Raw genomic sequence first — 16,478 nt, forward strand, 5'->3', positions numbered from 1 at the left:
GTGCAGCGTCCTGGGTTGGATTTGCTGCTAAAAGTTACGCGTGATCTCACGTGGCTTATTAGATCATATCCCCATCTTCTGCTTGTATGGTCTGAAATGCTTGTGAGAAGGGTTTGGAGGGGTGCTGTTCACCCCAATAAGATAGATAGAGCTAGGAAATGGGTCAATAGGAAGGTTAGGGATTTAGTTTTGTCTCTTGGTGGGGCAGTTATTTCTCATGATAGGATTAGGTTCCATGCCCCACATCTATTTCGAGATGATCGTGTTCATCTTTCTGAGCAAGGGTGTGACCTGTTTTTGGAGGATCTTATGGGGGGATTAAGGGGATTGTTATCCTCATTGGGTGGAGGGGACCAAGCTTAAGCTGATCCCCTCTTGTGGCATAGAATTCGGGCAGGTGAGTTATATGGGGGTTAAAATTAGGTGGTTAAGGCATCATGAAAAAGGGGCACTTCCTAGGGAACCATCAGGGCTTTGTGTCCGGTGGGGATCTGTGTTGTGTCCTTGTGGGACCTGCTTGCGCATCATGGTGAACGCCTGTACGGCGGGGCCATGGTGTGGGGGTTGGAACCACACAGCTGGCTCCAGGAGCAAGGAGGGAGGAATTCACCCACGTCCTTGACTATGGAGTCACGTGATGATGAGAAGTGATGCCTTAAGAAGGTGAGGGTGTAATCCCTCGTTGTTAGGTTTAGCCTCACCTGCCCGAAAAGATATAGATTTGAATAATTGGCTGTATTGTATTGGATTTAGGATGTTATATTTTAATAAATATAACATTATACCAGTTTGGTGTCACGAGTCTTCTTTGTGTGGGGGCAATGAAATATATTATAGTTGTAGATGATAACATCTCAAGAAAAGAAAAGAGAATATGAAGGGGGAAATTAATGTTGGAGAATAATGTATTACACATTAGCTATGATATTACTGTTTTTAAAGTTCCTTTTCCAATGTCTATTTTGCTGCATTGCCTTAATTTTGAAGGAAGCTTCCAGTCCCTATGGAGGTGCACTTGATGCCCTCAGGGAGATATGTGATTCCCCCCGGGAGTTTCTGGCTCAGATTCTTTGCATGTACTATGATTAGAGGAAGGGGTGAATGCATTTGTCTTGATTAAACATAGGGCTCCACTGTCAGATGATGTGCAAGTGTTTCAACGCAACTGTCAATGTAATCCTGAAAAAATACCATGCGTGAAGAATAGGAAGCATAGTGTGGCTGCTATCCCACTAAGTCATACTCAGAGTAGATTATTTGAAACCAATGTATTTAACTTAAGTGCATTTATTTCAATGGGCCTACTGTGAGTATAACTAACATTGGGTATCACCTTATCTTTTTGGCATACAACTAAGTGGAAAATACTAGTAGCACAAAACCGAATTGTGTTTTAGCCTGTAATTCTATTCAGTTTTACATAGGTACACACACACATATCCCCACTGAACAAAGGGAGATTTACTTTTGAGTAAGCATGTATATTATTATTATTTTATTATTTATTTCATTAATCAGTTGCTTAATACAATAAAAAAGTCTTGGCAAAATAAACTATGGTACATAAAACAATTGAAACTGTAAAAAATGTAAAATGCATAACATCCAGCACTACATTAATAAGAACCAGGATCAGCTGCAATTTATAGGATTATACTGTAAATTGGAATATCTGGATTTAGCTGAATCTGTACACCACCTTTAGTAGTTTGTGGATCATCCTTTGAAAACAAAAAAGGATGTGTTTTTATATGACTTTTGGGGAGGGGTGTTACTTTAATTTAAAATGAAATGCTTTGGCCAGTGCAGCATAGTGGTTAGAATGCTGGACTAGGGCCTGGGAGACCAAAATTCAAATATCCACTCAGCCATGAAGCTTACTGTATGATCTTCGGCCAGTCACTGTCTTGCCAGCTTAACCTATCTCACAAGGTTGTTGTGAAGATAGAATAAATAGGGGGAGAATCATGTATGCTGCCTTGAGCTCCTTGAAGGAAATATGGGATATAATAATTACATACACACACACAATATCCACCTACCTGGTTTTGAAATACCGCATATATTGTCAGATATTTGGGGATACAGTTTTTTCAGTCCTTCAAATGTGTTTACGTAGAAATATTTGTCTTCCGCTCCTACTATGGTCAGGAGCTCACTAGGCTTGGCTCTTTCTATCCCAGTGGCATAGATGACAATGCCATGGGCCCTGAGCCGCCTGGACACTTCATCAAGCTCTGCTGTATTGTGGGAGTCCCCATCGGTTATCACTATAAGGACTTGGGGGACACCCCGGTGCTTTCGGCTGCCATGCTCCTCGGAGAAAAGACCTTCTGAGTGTCGCAATGCCTTGGCTGTGTATGTCGTTTCCCCAATAGGTTTATCATTCTGGATAGCCTTAATGATTGCAGATTTTGTACTGTAGGTGTTCAGAAAGAAAAATGTTTCTGGCTCGGCAGAATATTTGACAGCTCCATATTGAACTTGGTCATGCCTAACATCAGATTTTTTCACCAAGGTAATCATGAAGTCCTTCATAATGTCATATTCTTTGGGATCTATGCTTCCAGAGCCATCAACGACGAAAACAATATCTAAGCGTTCAATCCTTCGGCACTCTGAAAGAATAATAGTAAGAATAGGTCACAAATGCATGTCCAAAATACATCTTCATAATAGCAAAGCTTGTGAGGTTAGGATCATTTGGGGAGGGGGAGAAAAAAAGGCTCCTTAAGTGTGCCTCGAACACATTTTCAAAAGAAAATCTTAAAAGGATAAAGCCAGTAACACTAATGCTTGACTAGGCTGCCCCAAGTTCATCTGGAATCCATTACATCAATAGCGATGTCAAACTAAATTCAGCTGAGCATGACTAAAGAAAGCTTCTCAAATGTTAATACTCGATTTATTGTCTCAGCAAATACATGCTAAGCCCTGGATATACAGATATATGCCCAGCCCTCCCCAAAGGATATAAGTAGAGCTGTGTTGTCAGGATTTATGTTACTCCAATATTTGAGATCTTCACTGAACCTGCTATTTTTGGTCACACAATTTAAAGCTATGAATGTGTGAACGTGTACGTCTTATGCCAGCACTATCATGGAGTACATTGGGACGCCTGCCTAAAGTGGTAAATTCTGAGTATCATTAAAGGGCGAGTCATTTATTAAGATACCTAATTTGTTAATCAATTGCAGTTAGGGGTGGAAAGATGGGTGTAAATTTCAGTTCTCTCAGTTTCACATTTTTCCAGTCTTAAATTCAGTTCTCCCCGTTTCTGCAGCAATTTGCGAATTTTAGTTAAAACCATTTTCATGAACATCCTTCAGCATTTTAGTGCAATTTCTCTTAGTAAGCACATTTTGTATGCAGTTTTGCCTAATCTACACATATATGCAAGCAATGTCTCCTAATATAATGCATTTTGGTATGTTATTTTGACTAATATATTCATTTTGTGCAGTTTCCCTTAATGTATGCATTTTTGTAAACATTGCTTGGTTGGATAATAGCATCACAAAATTTGGATCAATACAAATTTCAAAGGATGGCTATGTTTTGGTTCTCATATTGTTTTGAAAAGTACAAATTTGATAGATTCATCCTTAAATGAAAACTGAATTGAATTTCTCCCCATCCCTAACTACAGTCACCAAAATGCTTGCAATGAAGGATATGTATGTTTTAGGATGTGATGAGGCATGATAGATTGAAGAGGAGACAAACTGGGATTAAGAGAGATCCAGTCACTAGAGCAGAAGGCTACATTAGATTGTAGGAAGGTGAAGCCAAGTCCAGGAGGGCTGTTGATGCTGCCCTTAGTCCATTATGAAAGTGACCCTCAACACTTCTATAAAACTTGAGCCAGCTTGTTATCTGGCAGTATAGGTAGGCTTCCATGTTACAATTTGAATTCACAGGAGTGTTCCCATATGTAAGTCCCATTACAAGCAAACAAAAAAAATATTGGAAAAAAATCCATCCCTATGTCTATTTGCATGGTAAAATATAGATACAACTAGGATTTGGCATTGGTTTGGCCTCCTTAAGCCTGAACACTGAATAGATATGGGTATAAATTATTCCCATATTATTATGTTGGTCACTGAAATTTATAGGAACACACTTTTGAACCAACATTTTAATGTGAGCCAATGACTTGTCAAAGCCTAGAAATAGCAAGTTTCTTTTGAGCTAAACATTTCCCCTAGCTGGGCCAATAACCCACTGAAATACTTACACCTTGTCTACGTTTATCAGCTGGGCCTTATCAAAGACGCTCAGTCTTCCAACACATTCCTGATTCTCACTTACATGCAGCTATATTTACATCTCTCAAACAAGACCTTACAGCATAAGCCATATCTTCCACACCATGTGTTTTGATTTAACAAGACAGCTTTATCTACAACAGTAAGAGGCTGGATCCAAAGAACTGGGAGGGGAAATAAATTAGCTACAAGCACTGTTCCACAAAGGCTTGCAGTGCTATAATAGGTGGGTTAGGGTTGATAGCAGCTCTCATCCTTCCACGTGTGCAAGGGGATGAACAAGCAAGGAGGTTCCATGAACCCCTAGGGCAGCCTTTCCCAACCAGTGTGCCTCCAGATGTTGCTGGAGTACAATTCCCATCTTTCCTGGCCATTGGCAATGCTGGCTGAGGGTGATGGGAGTTGTGGTCCAACAACATCTGGAGGCACACTGGTTGGGAAAGGCTGCCCTAGGGTGATCTGTTCATTCACTTTCATCTCCTTTGGCAATAACACCAATACAAAGCTCTAGGAGGAAGGGAATGGGTGAAATCTGTCAATTCTGTTTTCTCTGTTTCTCACTTTTCCAATTTTAGGTTCAGCTCTCCATATTTCCACATCCGTTTGTTATTTTTTTTAAAAAAAGTTCTTATGAAAATTCACCAACACTTTAGTACAAATTTGTTCTAATACACACATTTTTGCATGCAATTTCTACACATGTTTTGCAAAGCGAAGAATTTTCACTAATCAATGCATTTTTATGCACACTTTACCCCAGCATATGCATTTTGTACACATTACTGGACTGGAATTCTGTACTCCAAAATTCTGAAAAGTGACCATTTCAAAGGATGGCTGTGTTTCGGTTCTCATACTATTTCAAAGAGTGCAAATTATGTAGATTTGCCTTTAAATGCAGACTAGAAGGACAGGAAGAAAAACAGAGAAGGAACTAGGAGAACAAGGCAAACTATTCAGGAGGAGCTTTTCTTCAGTGCATTGGACTACAAGGTGAGCAGAGTTCATAGAGGCTCTGTGCTATAGGGACTCCTCCCTTCTGACTCAGAAGCCAGCAAAACCTTCTTCAAAGGTACTTATGTGCTCTTTCTGCCCCACGAGATTCCATGACAACAAACCTGAAAGACTGCAGTCTGAAACCATGCAATATACAGCTGTGTACTCACCATCATAAGGACTACATATTCCAAAGAGAATCTCACTTTCTAAGTGCTTCAGAACATCAAAGCCCTCCACAAAAAACACCATCTCAGGCTTCCCACTTATCTCTGTCAGCTGCATTTTATTTGCATGAAACGTCCCCAGCGAATAGATAATGATGCTTTCCTCTCTTAAAGCTTCTGCAGGGTCTTTCACTTCATCTTGCCCTTCCCCATCTGTGATCAGGATAAGAATTTTCTTGACATAGGCCCGTGCCCCTTTGGCAGGCTTGAAATAATTGAACACAAATTGCAGTGCTCCCCCAGTAAGTGGGTTCTGTCCCATAAGAGACATTCTCCTAATAGCATTAATGATGTCTCTTTTTGATGAGTACTGGTTGAGCCGGAACTCTTCTTGGTTTCTGCCACTGAACTGGACAATGCCAATGTGCACTCTGTCTGGACCAATGTCAGATTTGTTCACCAGTTCAATCATGAAGGCCTTCATTTTCGCAAAGTTCTCAGGGCCTATCCTACCAGAGCTCTCCACCAGAAACAGAATGTCAGCTTTCTTTTCTTTGCAGGCTGTTAGGAGAAGAAAATATGTATATACAAGTAAGGAACACAGTGGACATTAAAAAGAAAATGACTAAGAGATAACCACAACAAAAAAGAACATTATGAAACAGAAGCCAAAGAGAAATACAGTGATGTTTAGTTGAAAAGTGGAGTATGCTACCAGACAGCACTATTCCACCACCATTTTGTTAAATCCCACTCAGCCATGAAGCTCACTGGGTGACCTTGAGCCAGCCAGCGGCTCTCAGTCTAACCTACCTGACAGGGTTTTTGTGAGGACAAAATGGAAAGGCGTTTTGTGCACCATCTTGACTCTTTGGAAGAAAAGTGGAGTATAAAAATAAATAAATAAAATACTTTTCAACTAGGAAAGTATGCTAATAAGGATCTTAAAATCTCAGACGAAACACACTTGAAGTTCCTACTTAAACTTTATGGAAATGGACAACAGAGTATTCACACCCTCTATATGCTGGCATCCCAAATCTAATCAAAGCTACACTGTATTACCTATCCATCAGCTATTTAACAAAAAGTATTTTACACTTCATCTGGGCCCCAATCTTTTTTAAAACTGAAACAAGATAACAGCCTCTCTTTGATTCACCTGGAAATCTTGCAGCATTCCATGACATGGAATTTTTATGGGGCTGGTTTGGGTTTTTCTCTCTCCCTTAGGGTTTTCCCCCTAAAGATTTATTATACCTCTGTAAATCTCAAGATTTCTTCAAGCCTGCCAATACCTCCTAATCATTTTGGCTGTTTAAAGGCAGACTCTCTCCCCTAAAGTGTGAAAATAAAACATAAGAAGATTATCCATCTTACCTTCTACAGCACAGATCTCTCAAACAACATCGTTCTTTATATGCTTCAGTGAAGCAAAATCGTTCACAGAATAAACTCTGTCCTGTGACTCCGCCATCTGATAAATCTGTGACTCATTAGAATGTCTGACACCAATGACATAAATGTTGACCATCTCATCTCTTAATCTCTTGGCAGCTCCCTCAACATGGTCCTCTGACTTCCGGTGCGTTAACACTATCAGATGGCAGGGCACCCTTCTGGAATGCTGACCGTGTGGCCTTGTTAACAAAGGTTGAATGAATGTCAAAGCTGCTCCAGTGTGAGGGCTCCCACCTAACTGGCGGATGTTATCGATGGCTTTCAATATATCACTTGTTTTGCTATATTCTTCAAGTCCGAATTCCAGTTCGTTTATTTCTGCGTATTGCACAACTCCAAAGCGAACCTTATTTGGTCCTGTTGTAAAAAATTTAACCACTTCTTTCAAAAACAATTTCAGATCCATAAAGTCAAAATAATCGAGGTACGAAGAACCATCAATGAGGAAATAAATGTCAGCTTCTTCTGTAACCACACAACCTATGGGGAAGAGAATTTTATACAGGGTGATATATTTAACCAGTTCAACAATGCATTCGCCCTGTTTGTTTTTCAAACTCTAGGGGTGGGTGAATTCTTTAATTTCAGCTTCTCTCTGCTTCTCATTTTTATAATCTTACATTCAGTTTTTCACAGTTCCACATCAGTTTACATTTCCACCCCCCCTAAAAAGTCCTTATGAAAATTCATCAGTGTTTTAGTGTGAATTTCTACTAACAGCCAGTGTGGTGTAGTGGTTAAGGTGCTGGACTATGACCTGGGAGACCAGAGTTCGAATCCCCACATAGCCATGAAGCTCACTGGGTGACCTTGAGCCAGTCACTGCCTCTCAGCCTCAGAGGAAGGCAGTAGTAAACCCCCTCTGAATACCGCTTACCATGAAAACCCTATTCATAGGGTCGCCATAAGTCGGGATCGACTTGAAGGCAGTACACACACACATACGTTTGTATGCAATTTTGCCTAATATGTTTTTGCAAGTGGTTTTTGCTAATATAACACATTTTTGCATGTTATATTCACTACCATATGCAATTTTTATACACACTTTGCCCTAGTATATGCATTTTTGTGCACATTACTTGACTGGGCAACTGCACTGCAAAATTTGGAGGTGTGTGAATTTCAAAGGATGGTCACATTTCAGCTTGTGTATTTTTTTGAGAAATGCTCATTAGGTAGGTTTGTGTTTCAATATGAACTGAACTGAATTTCTTTCCCCATCCTTACACAACAGGGAGGCAACTGCAGACATGAGCATCACAGTTTGGGGGAAAGTAGTCACAACTGTGTTAGCCATTAAAGGAATATCATATTGGAACATGTGAGTTTTCCCAGAGGGATATGCAGGCTCTTAGAGCTACTTTGCAGAAAGAAGAATGCATTTCATTAAAGACTACATCATACATTATACTATTTAGGTGTACACCTAAGCTTTTCAAGGTTTACACCTAAAATATAATGTGTGAATGCCGCAAACATGCATTTGCAAAATCATGGATCATAAAGTACACTTGCCAAGGAGCCAGGGTTGGCCTCAGCTCCCTGTTGAGTCTGCACTTGAGAGGAAACCCAGGTTTCACATAACGTGTGAAATGGCCCTCAAGTGTCTTGAGCCAATGGTACTCTGTTGTTACATGACATGGGAGCAGGAAAAAGAAGCACTTTCTTTTTGTCAGGGTACCCTTTTCTCTCTCCTCTTAGTTAATGTGATCAGCATGATATATGAGTATCCTCATGGGGATGGGATGCTCACTTGGGCTAAGGCCAAATTCTCCTTCCTTCTTGCTCCCATCCTGCCTTGACAGCTATTACAAGCAGCAAAACCCTCCTGCTCTCTAGTTAAGAGGTGTATGGGAGAGCACAAGCTTAGCACATACCTGGGAGGTTTTCCTGATGGGGCCAATAAAATCTTAACAAGTGTGATTTTCCCCCCACATTAGTAAATGGAAGGAGAGAGCCACTGTTATCAGAACATACGTTCCACTTCCAATGGCTCTCTTCTTTGTAATTTCAAGAATATTCACAAGTAATCATAGCGGTGTCTGTGGATCCTCAGGGTATAGTGGCAGGACAGCGTATGTCACACAGACGACTCTCATGGGCAAGTGGAAGATAGGGCTAAATGGAAGTTTATAAATCCTGGACTTCTTCAAGGTAAAAAAAAAAGAAGAAGAGAGGTGGAACTTAGATTGGGCGAAGAGTGGAATTCCCCAGAAACAAGAGAGTGGTTCTGGTCCATCAGACAGAAACAAGAGGAAAATTGGCAAAGGTGCTGCACAACTGGCCAAAAGCCTCTTGAGCATCACAACTCTTTTTTCAAGAATATTTCCCCCTTCAAACTCTTTCAAGGGTGAGTTTACCATCATCACACTGTTTTTGAGATTCAAACAATCATCTGCCACACTCCTGGATATGTTCTTCTTGCTGTTGCTGAGGAAGTGCTGAATAACTCTTCTAAAGGAGAGGCCAAAAACAGCATCAATTGACAAGTTACCTCTCTTGAGAAGTTCTGCTCTTTTGGTGTCCATGTAAAGCTTTTGCTGTATCTGATTCACAATCTTCTTGTGAAATAACAGAGCTTGATGTGGCAAATGGGAAAATGTTCTGAGGTGAGTGACATATTGGTGTGATGGGTACGTAGCTACCCGGGCTAACTGAGTGGCATTAGCTCCTTCAATGCCAATGGCAAACACAGTCACCCCAGCTCTCCTGAGAACTGTGGCAGCATCACTCACACCATCTTCTGAAGACCTGTGGGTGATAAGAAGGGCTATTTGTTCCACCCCTTGGGTCTTCCTGCTCCCTGAACTTTCAGTGAAGACTTTCTCCCTTGTAAAGTGAATGGCAGAGTCAGTGTTAGCCTTTCCTGCCTTGGGAGAAAGGCTTTGTATGTATTGCAGAACTTGAGTCTTATTCATTTCCATCTTCAGCAAAAATATCACCTGGGGCTTAGTGCTGAATGTCACCAAGCCAACCCTTATGCATTTCTCCTTCACATTCAAAGAAGACACCAGCTTTTCCAAAAAGGTTTGAATCTTCTCAAATTTGGTTTGCGAAGAACCTGCATCCACTATGAACACCACATCAGCAACTGAGTCACCATCGCAAGCTGTAGTGGAGAGGAAATGCAAAATTGAATGTTGGCTATTGCTTGGCTATTTCAGGCATCTTTATAAAGGCAGTCATGAATCAATGGTGCACCCATGCGCAGCCACCCCAAACGACCTATTCTCCACTGCACTTTGATCTAGACCAGGAATGTGGAACCTTTGGCCCTCCAAATGTCTCATCATCCCTGATCATTGGCCATGAGATTGGTGGGAGCTAGAGCCCAACATCTGGAGAGCTGTAGCTTCTCCATCACTGATCTAGAGCCAAGAGGATTTGTTCATCAGGATGAGATCTTTTTCTTGAGCAGTCATAAGATGTTGATTGCAGAGCTGACAAGTGGGATTGAATAATTTATTGTTTTATTTTCTACTATTTTCCCATTGTGAAGCAGCATTTATATACAATAAAGGACACACTGAACTTTATTTTATTTAAAATATTTATAAAGGAGCAACAATGGCAATTGATGACTTCATGTCAGTGGGGCAGCGGAATCCACTCCAGGTTCTAGTCTGAACTTTTGATGAGCTGTCCAAGCTGCTGAACCTATTTTAATGTTAAGTTTCAGCGCCTTGAACAGCTTATTGAAAGTTTTGCCTAAAACCTGGAGCAAATTCCACTGCTCCACTGACATAGAACCACCACCCACCACTGGTGAGCAACCATGAACTTGGAGGGTTCAATAATGTTTTCTCAAACTAGAGACATCTTGCTTGCTTCTCACTATCCCTTGAAGCACACATTATCTGGCAACCATTCTTTTAATTTTCTGTCACAATGAAGTGACAGGAAGGGAAAGTTCAAACTCATATTTAAGGGTTGGACAAATCTGCGAATATGGGTTGTCTGAAATGACTAGTATCTCTCTATTAAAACTAATCATATACTGTCTAAAAGTGGCTAAATATATTGAGTTCTTTTTGTGCGCCAAACTCATCCTATACACACTTGCCAGGGAATAAGTCTCATTTGAACTCAATGGGCTTACTTTTGAATGACCAATTTACTTCTGAGGATTTCACTGCAAGAAGCTGTATTAAAACAAGCTGTGAAAAATCTAGTGACCATGGTGTGGATCAGACAGTCAAGGCACCTCTATGTGATCACCAATATGATCACACACTGGTATGTTTATAACCAGATGAAGACTATGTTTATAACCAGATGGAGACTATGTGGATGCCAGATGCCAAATTAAATGACTATGTTGTGTATGTTGAATAGGCTCCTGATTATATTTGAGATGGATCAGTTTAGCACGGTTCTTTCTAACACTGCCAGCATCTTCCCTATAAATATATTTTCCACGGTATTTCATTTCTTACCTTCTAATGCTATTCCATTATTTACTTTGTTCTCAGCTGTTGTATTGGTTAAAACTTGGTTGTTGTTATTAATACCTCCATGGATGGCATCTATAATGATTCCAGAAATGTTCTGAGAAAATAAAATTAGTTCTTCTAGTCTAGGAAAAAAGAAATGAAATTGTTTCGTGGCCATCAGAATTAGTTCATCATAAGAAGCATCCTCCATCCCCAGTGCAATGACTTTCACTCCAGCTTTCTGCAACATTTTGGCACCTTCTTCTACATCATCATGAGATGGTCGAGATGTCATAACTATCAAAATCTTGGACTTGTCACTTTCAGGGGTTGGTTTCCAATAATAGATATCATGAACCTTGTGGAGAGCATTGCCAGTTTTCAGGGGCCCACCTTTGAACACAACTTTATTTTTGATATGGTTCAACATTGGATTCTTCCCTTTATAGGTATCTAGCTGGAATTCACTGTACACATGGTCATTATATTGAGCAAGTGCAATGTGATATTCCTTAGGACCTAGTGGCAAGCTATTGATTGCTTTGCTAATAAACATTTTGACATGGCGTGAAGATGTGTTACTGCTAGCAACCAAAAAAACAATATCAGCAGACTTAGGGGCTAAAAAAGGAGAAATGAAAAGAAAAGAATTAAGTAATCCTGAAGCATTACATCTTCAAGTATTTGAGCAATGATAATATTCACATCTCACAGAACATAAGAAAATGGTGCAATAACTAAGTTTGACCATGGCAATCTAACCAGCCTGGAAGATACTTTTATAGATAATTGTGATTGTATGTGTTTTTCTGGGCTCTGAGACCAGAAAACATATGAAATAATAAGATCTATCTGGGTGATGTGGGAGGCAAACATCTTTACATCCTCTTCAGTTCTATACCTCTTGTCGTATAACTCTCTGAAGTCATTCAGAGTACAAATTGGTACATGAAGGAGGAAAATAGGATTGCATCTTTTGCCCAAGCCCTGATCTCCTTCTGTTCATTGGAACATGTGCATAGGAGCTTATCTGTACACATGGCAATGAATATAGGATCTAAACTAGGTGTGCGAGAACTCTGCTGAATTCAGATTTAGCTTTGGATTTTTCAATGATCTGCACATTCTCTGTCTTTGCAGAGCAATCTTGTTTGCACCAAGCTTCAGTGATTCTCTCCCAACACTGGACTTTTCCCCTCTCCAATTTTCCTTTGAATATATTGTTCTTTTATTGGTTTTACTCACAGCACAGTACATCAGCACAGCTCTCTCTCTCTCTTTCTCTCCCACCCTCAACTCTAATAATCCAAGCTCCAAGTGGAGAGCAAGCAAGCCAAGCCTATAATAGCAGAGAAGGCAGCGAAGCCATTTTCCTTTTTAAAATTGGTATTTCCTTCCATTTATCAATAGTTCCTTTCATTTATCAATATTTCCTTTCAAAATATTAATATTAATATTTTGGAAGGAAAAAATAAAACCGGTAAAAGCAGTGGGTAGTGGACGAAGACCAAACTCGAATCCATACCATCTGTTAGATCAATGGAATGCTTTTGAAGCGGCACCGGCCAATGGATCCCATCCCAACTCTGAACAAACAAGCTGTACTCTCCATTTTTGCAAACACACATTCGGGGTCTATGCATGCTGGAATATATATGCATAGTTCCCTGTGCACACATTCTAATCAATGCATGGATACTGCAGGCAGGGGCAAAAAGGGTGAGTCAACACACACACAAATAAAAACACACACAAATGCACACAGCATTTGCATTCTGTTTGACTGTCTGTATGGGGCTTTTGTAGTTCATCTATGTTACTGATCTGTAGCATTCATTATAATTGTGCTGTTAATCAAGGGCATAATCCCTCCCCATGCAGGTGCTGTGCTTACATGTACAGAGAGATGTGCATTGTCCATAACAGAATCCTATTTTCCACCCCCTCCACCATCTTGGCACATGTGCCCAGTCATTGCGGGAAGTATTTCATTCCAGTTATTTTATATCCTCCTGTTCAGTCAAGGACTCCCAGAGTGGCTAATGACAAGCAAAAAACCAAAAACAGGATACATTTTAGAACCTGAGAAAACAAGAGAATAAAGTTAACTAGCAGAGCAGCCAGAAATGTCAGCATTAAACAGCACTGTGCAGATCTGAAAAATATCTAAACACTCTGGGCAAATTTTAAAGTGTTGCTGAATCTGGTGCTGAAAAATCTGGTGCTGAAAAGACATCAGACTCAATTCTGGGTATGCTTTCCCGGAGAGAGCATTTCAACCTCTTGTGTGCCTCCCATATCTCTACCCAGGACTTTCCCCTCCCTCAGTCAAGGAACATGGGCTTAGGGCACTGTAATGTCTCCACATGTGGGAACTGCCCGGTGTTTTCTTCAGTTGTTCAGACTAATATACCTTTTCGTGGACTTAAGGACTTTTTGTGGTTTTCTAGTTTCCTAGATGAGCAAACCTGATCCTTTTAAAACAAGAAAAGATTGTTGTACCTGGTTTATGAGCCATAGATGTTTGTGTCTCAGTAATTAGGAGAATAAATGCTAACAGCATCTTCATATTTTGAACACGTTTTCAAGCTTTAGCTGTGAAGGGAAAATGTAAAATCTCATGTATCGGTTTTCATGCAGCCATTGCGGTTTATCTTTGAATCTGTTGTCTGAAGTAACTATTTCCTCTTCCTTCATGGTGGGCCATCCCTATATATTCCATTCAGGTCAGGACTCCTATAACGACAGGATCAGAAGTTATGGGAGAGGTGTGGGAGCAAGAGCCTGACATCTCCTCCTCCTCTCCCCCAATAATGGCTAGAAACCAGAACACCTTCAGATTTCATGTTTCTACACACACACACCCTAGAGGAGGCATTCAATAAAGTCGGCTGGGAAAACTCATGACACGTTGACATTAGACATCTTCAGAAGGACACCTTATCTGTTCTTCCAATCTATGAGGGGGAGCAGGACACAGCAAACATCAGCAGGGAGGGAGCCTTCAGGCCCCATCTCTGCAGACATTCCTGCTGTGCAGAGACCAGGGGCTGGAGCTAATTGCTACACATGATGTAGGGGCTGGGCCAGTTGCCACAGCTCCACTTTCCCATCATGCTTTGAGAGAACAGGCCTATAGTGTCACATGTTTTATAGTACTAGGTCTGCGTTCACCCACATGACCCTCTTCAGTTGGACTCCAACTCTCATCAGGCCCAACCAGCTCAGCCATGTAATGTTGGGGCTAATGGGAGATGTAGTCCAAAATATCTGGAGGGCACCAGGTTGATGAAAAATGTACTAGGTGCTGAGAGAGGGGTAGAGGAAGAGGAGATGACAACAATGCTGCACCATTTGGAGGCAGTTATGTGGCTCCTGTAACCTCTAGTTCCAGCCAAAGTGTCTGAAGGAAGGTGCAACTGAGCAAGTACATTCCCCCCCCCCATGATGGCAACAACTACAACAGAACAAGATGCAGGTGCAGAACCTCTGCCCTATGCAGAATGTTTGAAGGAGCAGAAGTGCTATCCCATATGGATAGATGGCGGGTCTTCAAGTCCTTTTGTCAGTGAGCAAATCTTCACTTTTAATAAATATTGCAATTTAAGGTTTGTCACACTGTACACAACCTCATGGAGGAAGGCTAATGTGGAGAAGGCAATACATGGAAGGATCCATGCACCATCTCTGTGACTGGGGCTTCTGAAAAATCCTTCATATTATTAAAACATGGTGTTTATGTTATTTTCCAATTACTCGAGAGTTGTCATAACTCCAGAAATAAGTTTATTTCTGTCTGCTGAATAAGGGCTCTGGCCTTGATCCGGAGATATTTGCATAATTATATCACTATTCTATGCACATGATGTAGCGTGCTTAGAATTAGAGGTGCTGGCAGAGCTTGCTGTGCCCAAGTTCAGACATGAGCTTTGGGGGCTTGTCATGCTCACCTTAAAGAAGACACACATACTTGGGCCCTGAATTCTTTACCAGCTCAGATTAAGACCTGAGCTGGAAAAGCATTCTTGGTTTGCCTCTTTCCACCCACTCTGACCCTCAGTCCCCAAATGAGAGATGCATGTGGCCAAGAGCAGTCCTAGAACAATGCCAGAAGAGTTCCTAAGAACACTGAGCTGGAAAAGAATTCTTGGTTTGCCTCTTTCCACCCACTCTGACCCTCAGTCCCCAAATGAGAGATGCATGTGGCCAAGAGCAGTCCTAGAACAATGCCAGAAGAGTTCCTAAGAACACTCCTTTCTGTTCATGATTCATTTAGATAAATTGTTTCTCTTTTGTTCTAATCTTCACAGTCACTAAGGGATTATGCCACACCACTATGCCATACTTTTAAGGGCTTTTAAAAACTTTTTACATTTTGTCCCAATACATCCCACATTCCATCTGTTCTTTTGTCACAATGACAAAGTATCCTTGAACTGTGATATAATGCCTGTTGCTTGCCTGGGTGGAGAGAGATATGCGTAGGAACCTTTGGAGTCTGCATGGTGGGAATGTATCTACTGTACAAAGGTAAAAGTGATACTCATTTTTGCTTCTGGCCATGTCCATGTGGCTCAGAAGGCAGTGTGGCCCTATGTGAAAAAGATTCCCCATAAAGTACACAACCACTTTATGGGCAGCCCCTGATGACAATTGGAATCACTATTCAGCTGTGGAATGGTTAAAGCATAACAGCTTTGTTTACACAGAATGACTAATGGGAGTTGAAGGTTTTAGAAATCTAGGCAGACTTACACTGGTATGAATCCAGAAGAGCAGAGGGTACTATATTGTCTGTATCACTATGGTTTTTCTGGAGCAATGGAATGCTCAGAACACTTGTCATGTGAGCGACAAAAGATGTGGAAATGCTTGGAAGTATGAATAAGAGCTATATTTGTTTTTCAGTGCTGTTAATGAGATTTGCCATCTTATGAGGCCTCATTTTTCCATTCATATTTTGTGAATTTCTTACTCAGGACAGAAGGATTTATGCTTTAAAACAGATGGCTGTAATTTGCTTTGCATATGGTATTAAGAGTCAGGAGCCAAACTATGTTCTTGGACATCTGAGATTAGACTTAGGAGAATGAGGCTGTATTAGTGAATTAAGGTAAAGTATAAGCAAGAGAGACAGTGATATA

At 40.8% G+C, this 16,478-nt stretch overlaps 1 protein-coding gene across 1 annotated transcript in view; it reads right to left on the minus strand.

Annotated features, from left to right (window-relative positions):
• Positions 1–13,903, minus strand: part of LOC133365517 (collagen alpha-6(VI) chain-like) — a 59,549-nt gene extending 45,646 nt beyond the window's left edge. Inside the window, 6 exon segments of the mRNA XM_061587498.1 lie at positions 2,043–2,618; positions 5,441–5,998; positions 6,818–7,378; positions 9,396–10,010; positions 11,338–11,955; positions 13,837–13,903. Coding sequence (XP_061443482.1) covers positions 2,043–2,618; positions 5,441–5,998; positions 6,818–7,378; positions 9,396–10,010; positions 11,338–11,955; positions 13,837–13,903 — 2,995 coding nt within the window.
• Positions 13,904–16,478: the final 2,575 nt, after the last annotated feature.

Source organism: Rhineura floridana, chromosome 10 (genome assembly GCF_030035675.1).
Source record: "Rhineura floridana isolate rRhiFlo1 chromosome 10, rRhiFlo1.hap2, whole genome shotgun sequence".
Taxonomy (NCBI): Eukaryota; Metazoa; Chordata; class Lepidosauria; order Squamata; family Rhineuridae; genus Rhineura; species Rhineura floridana.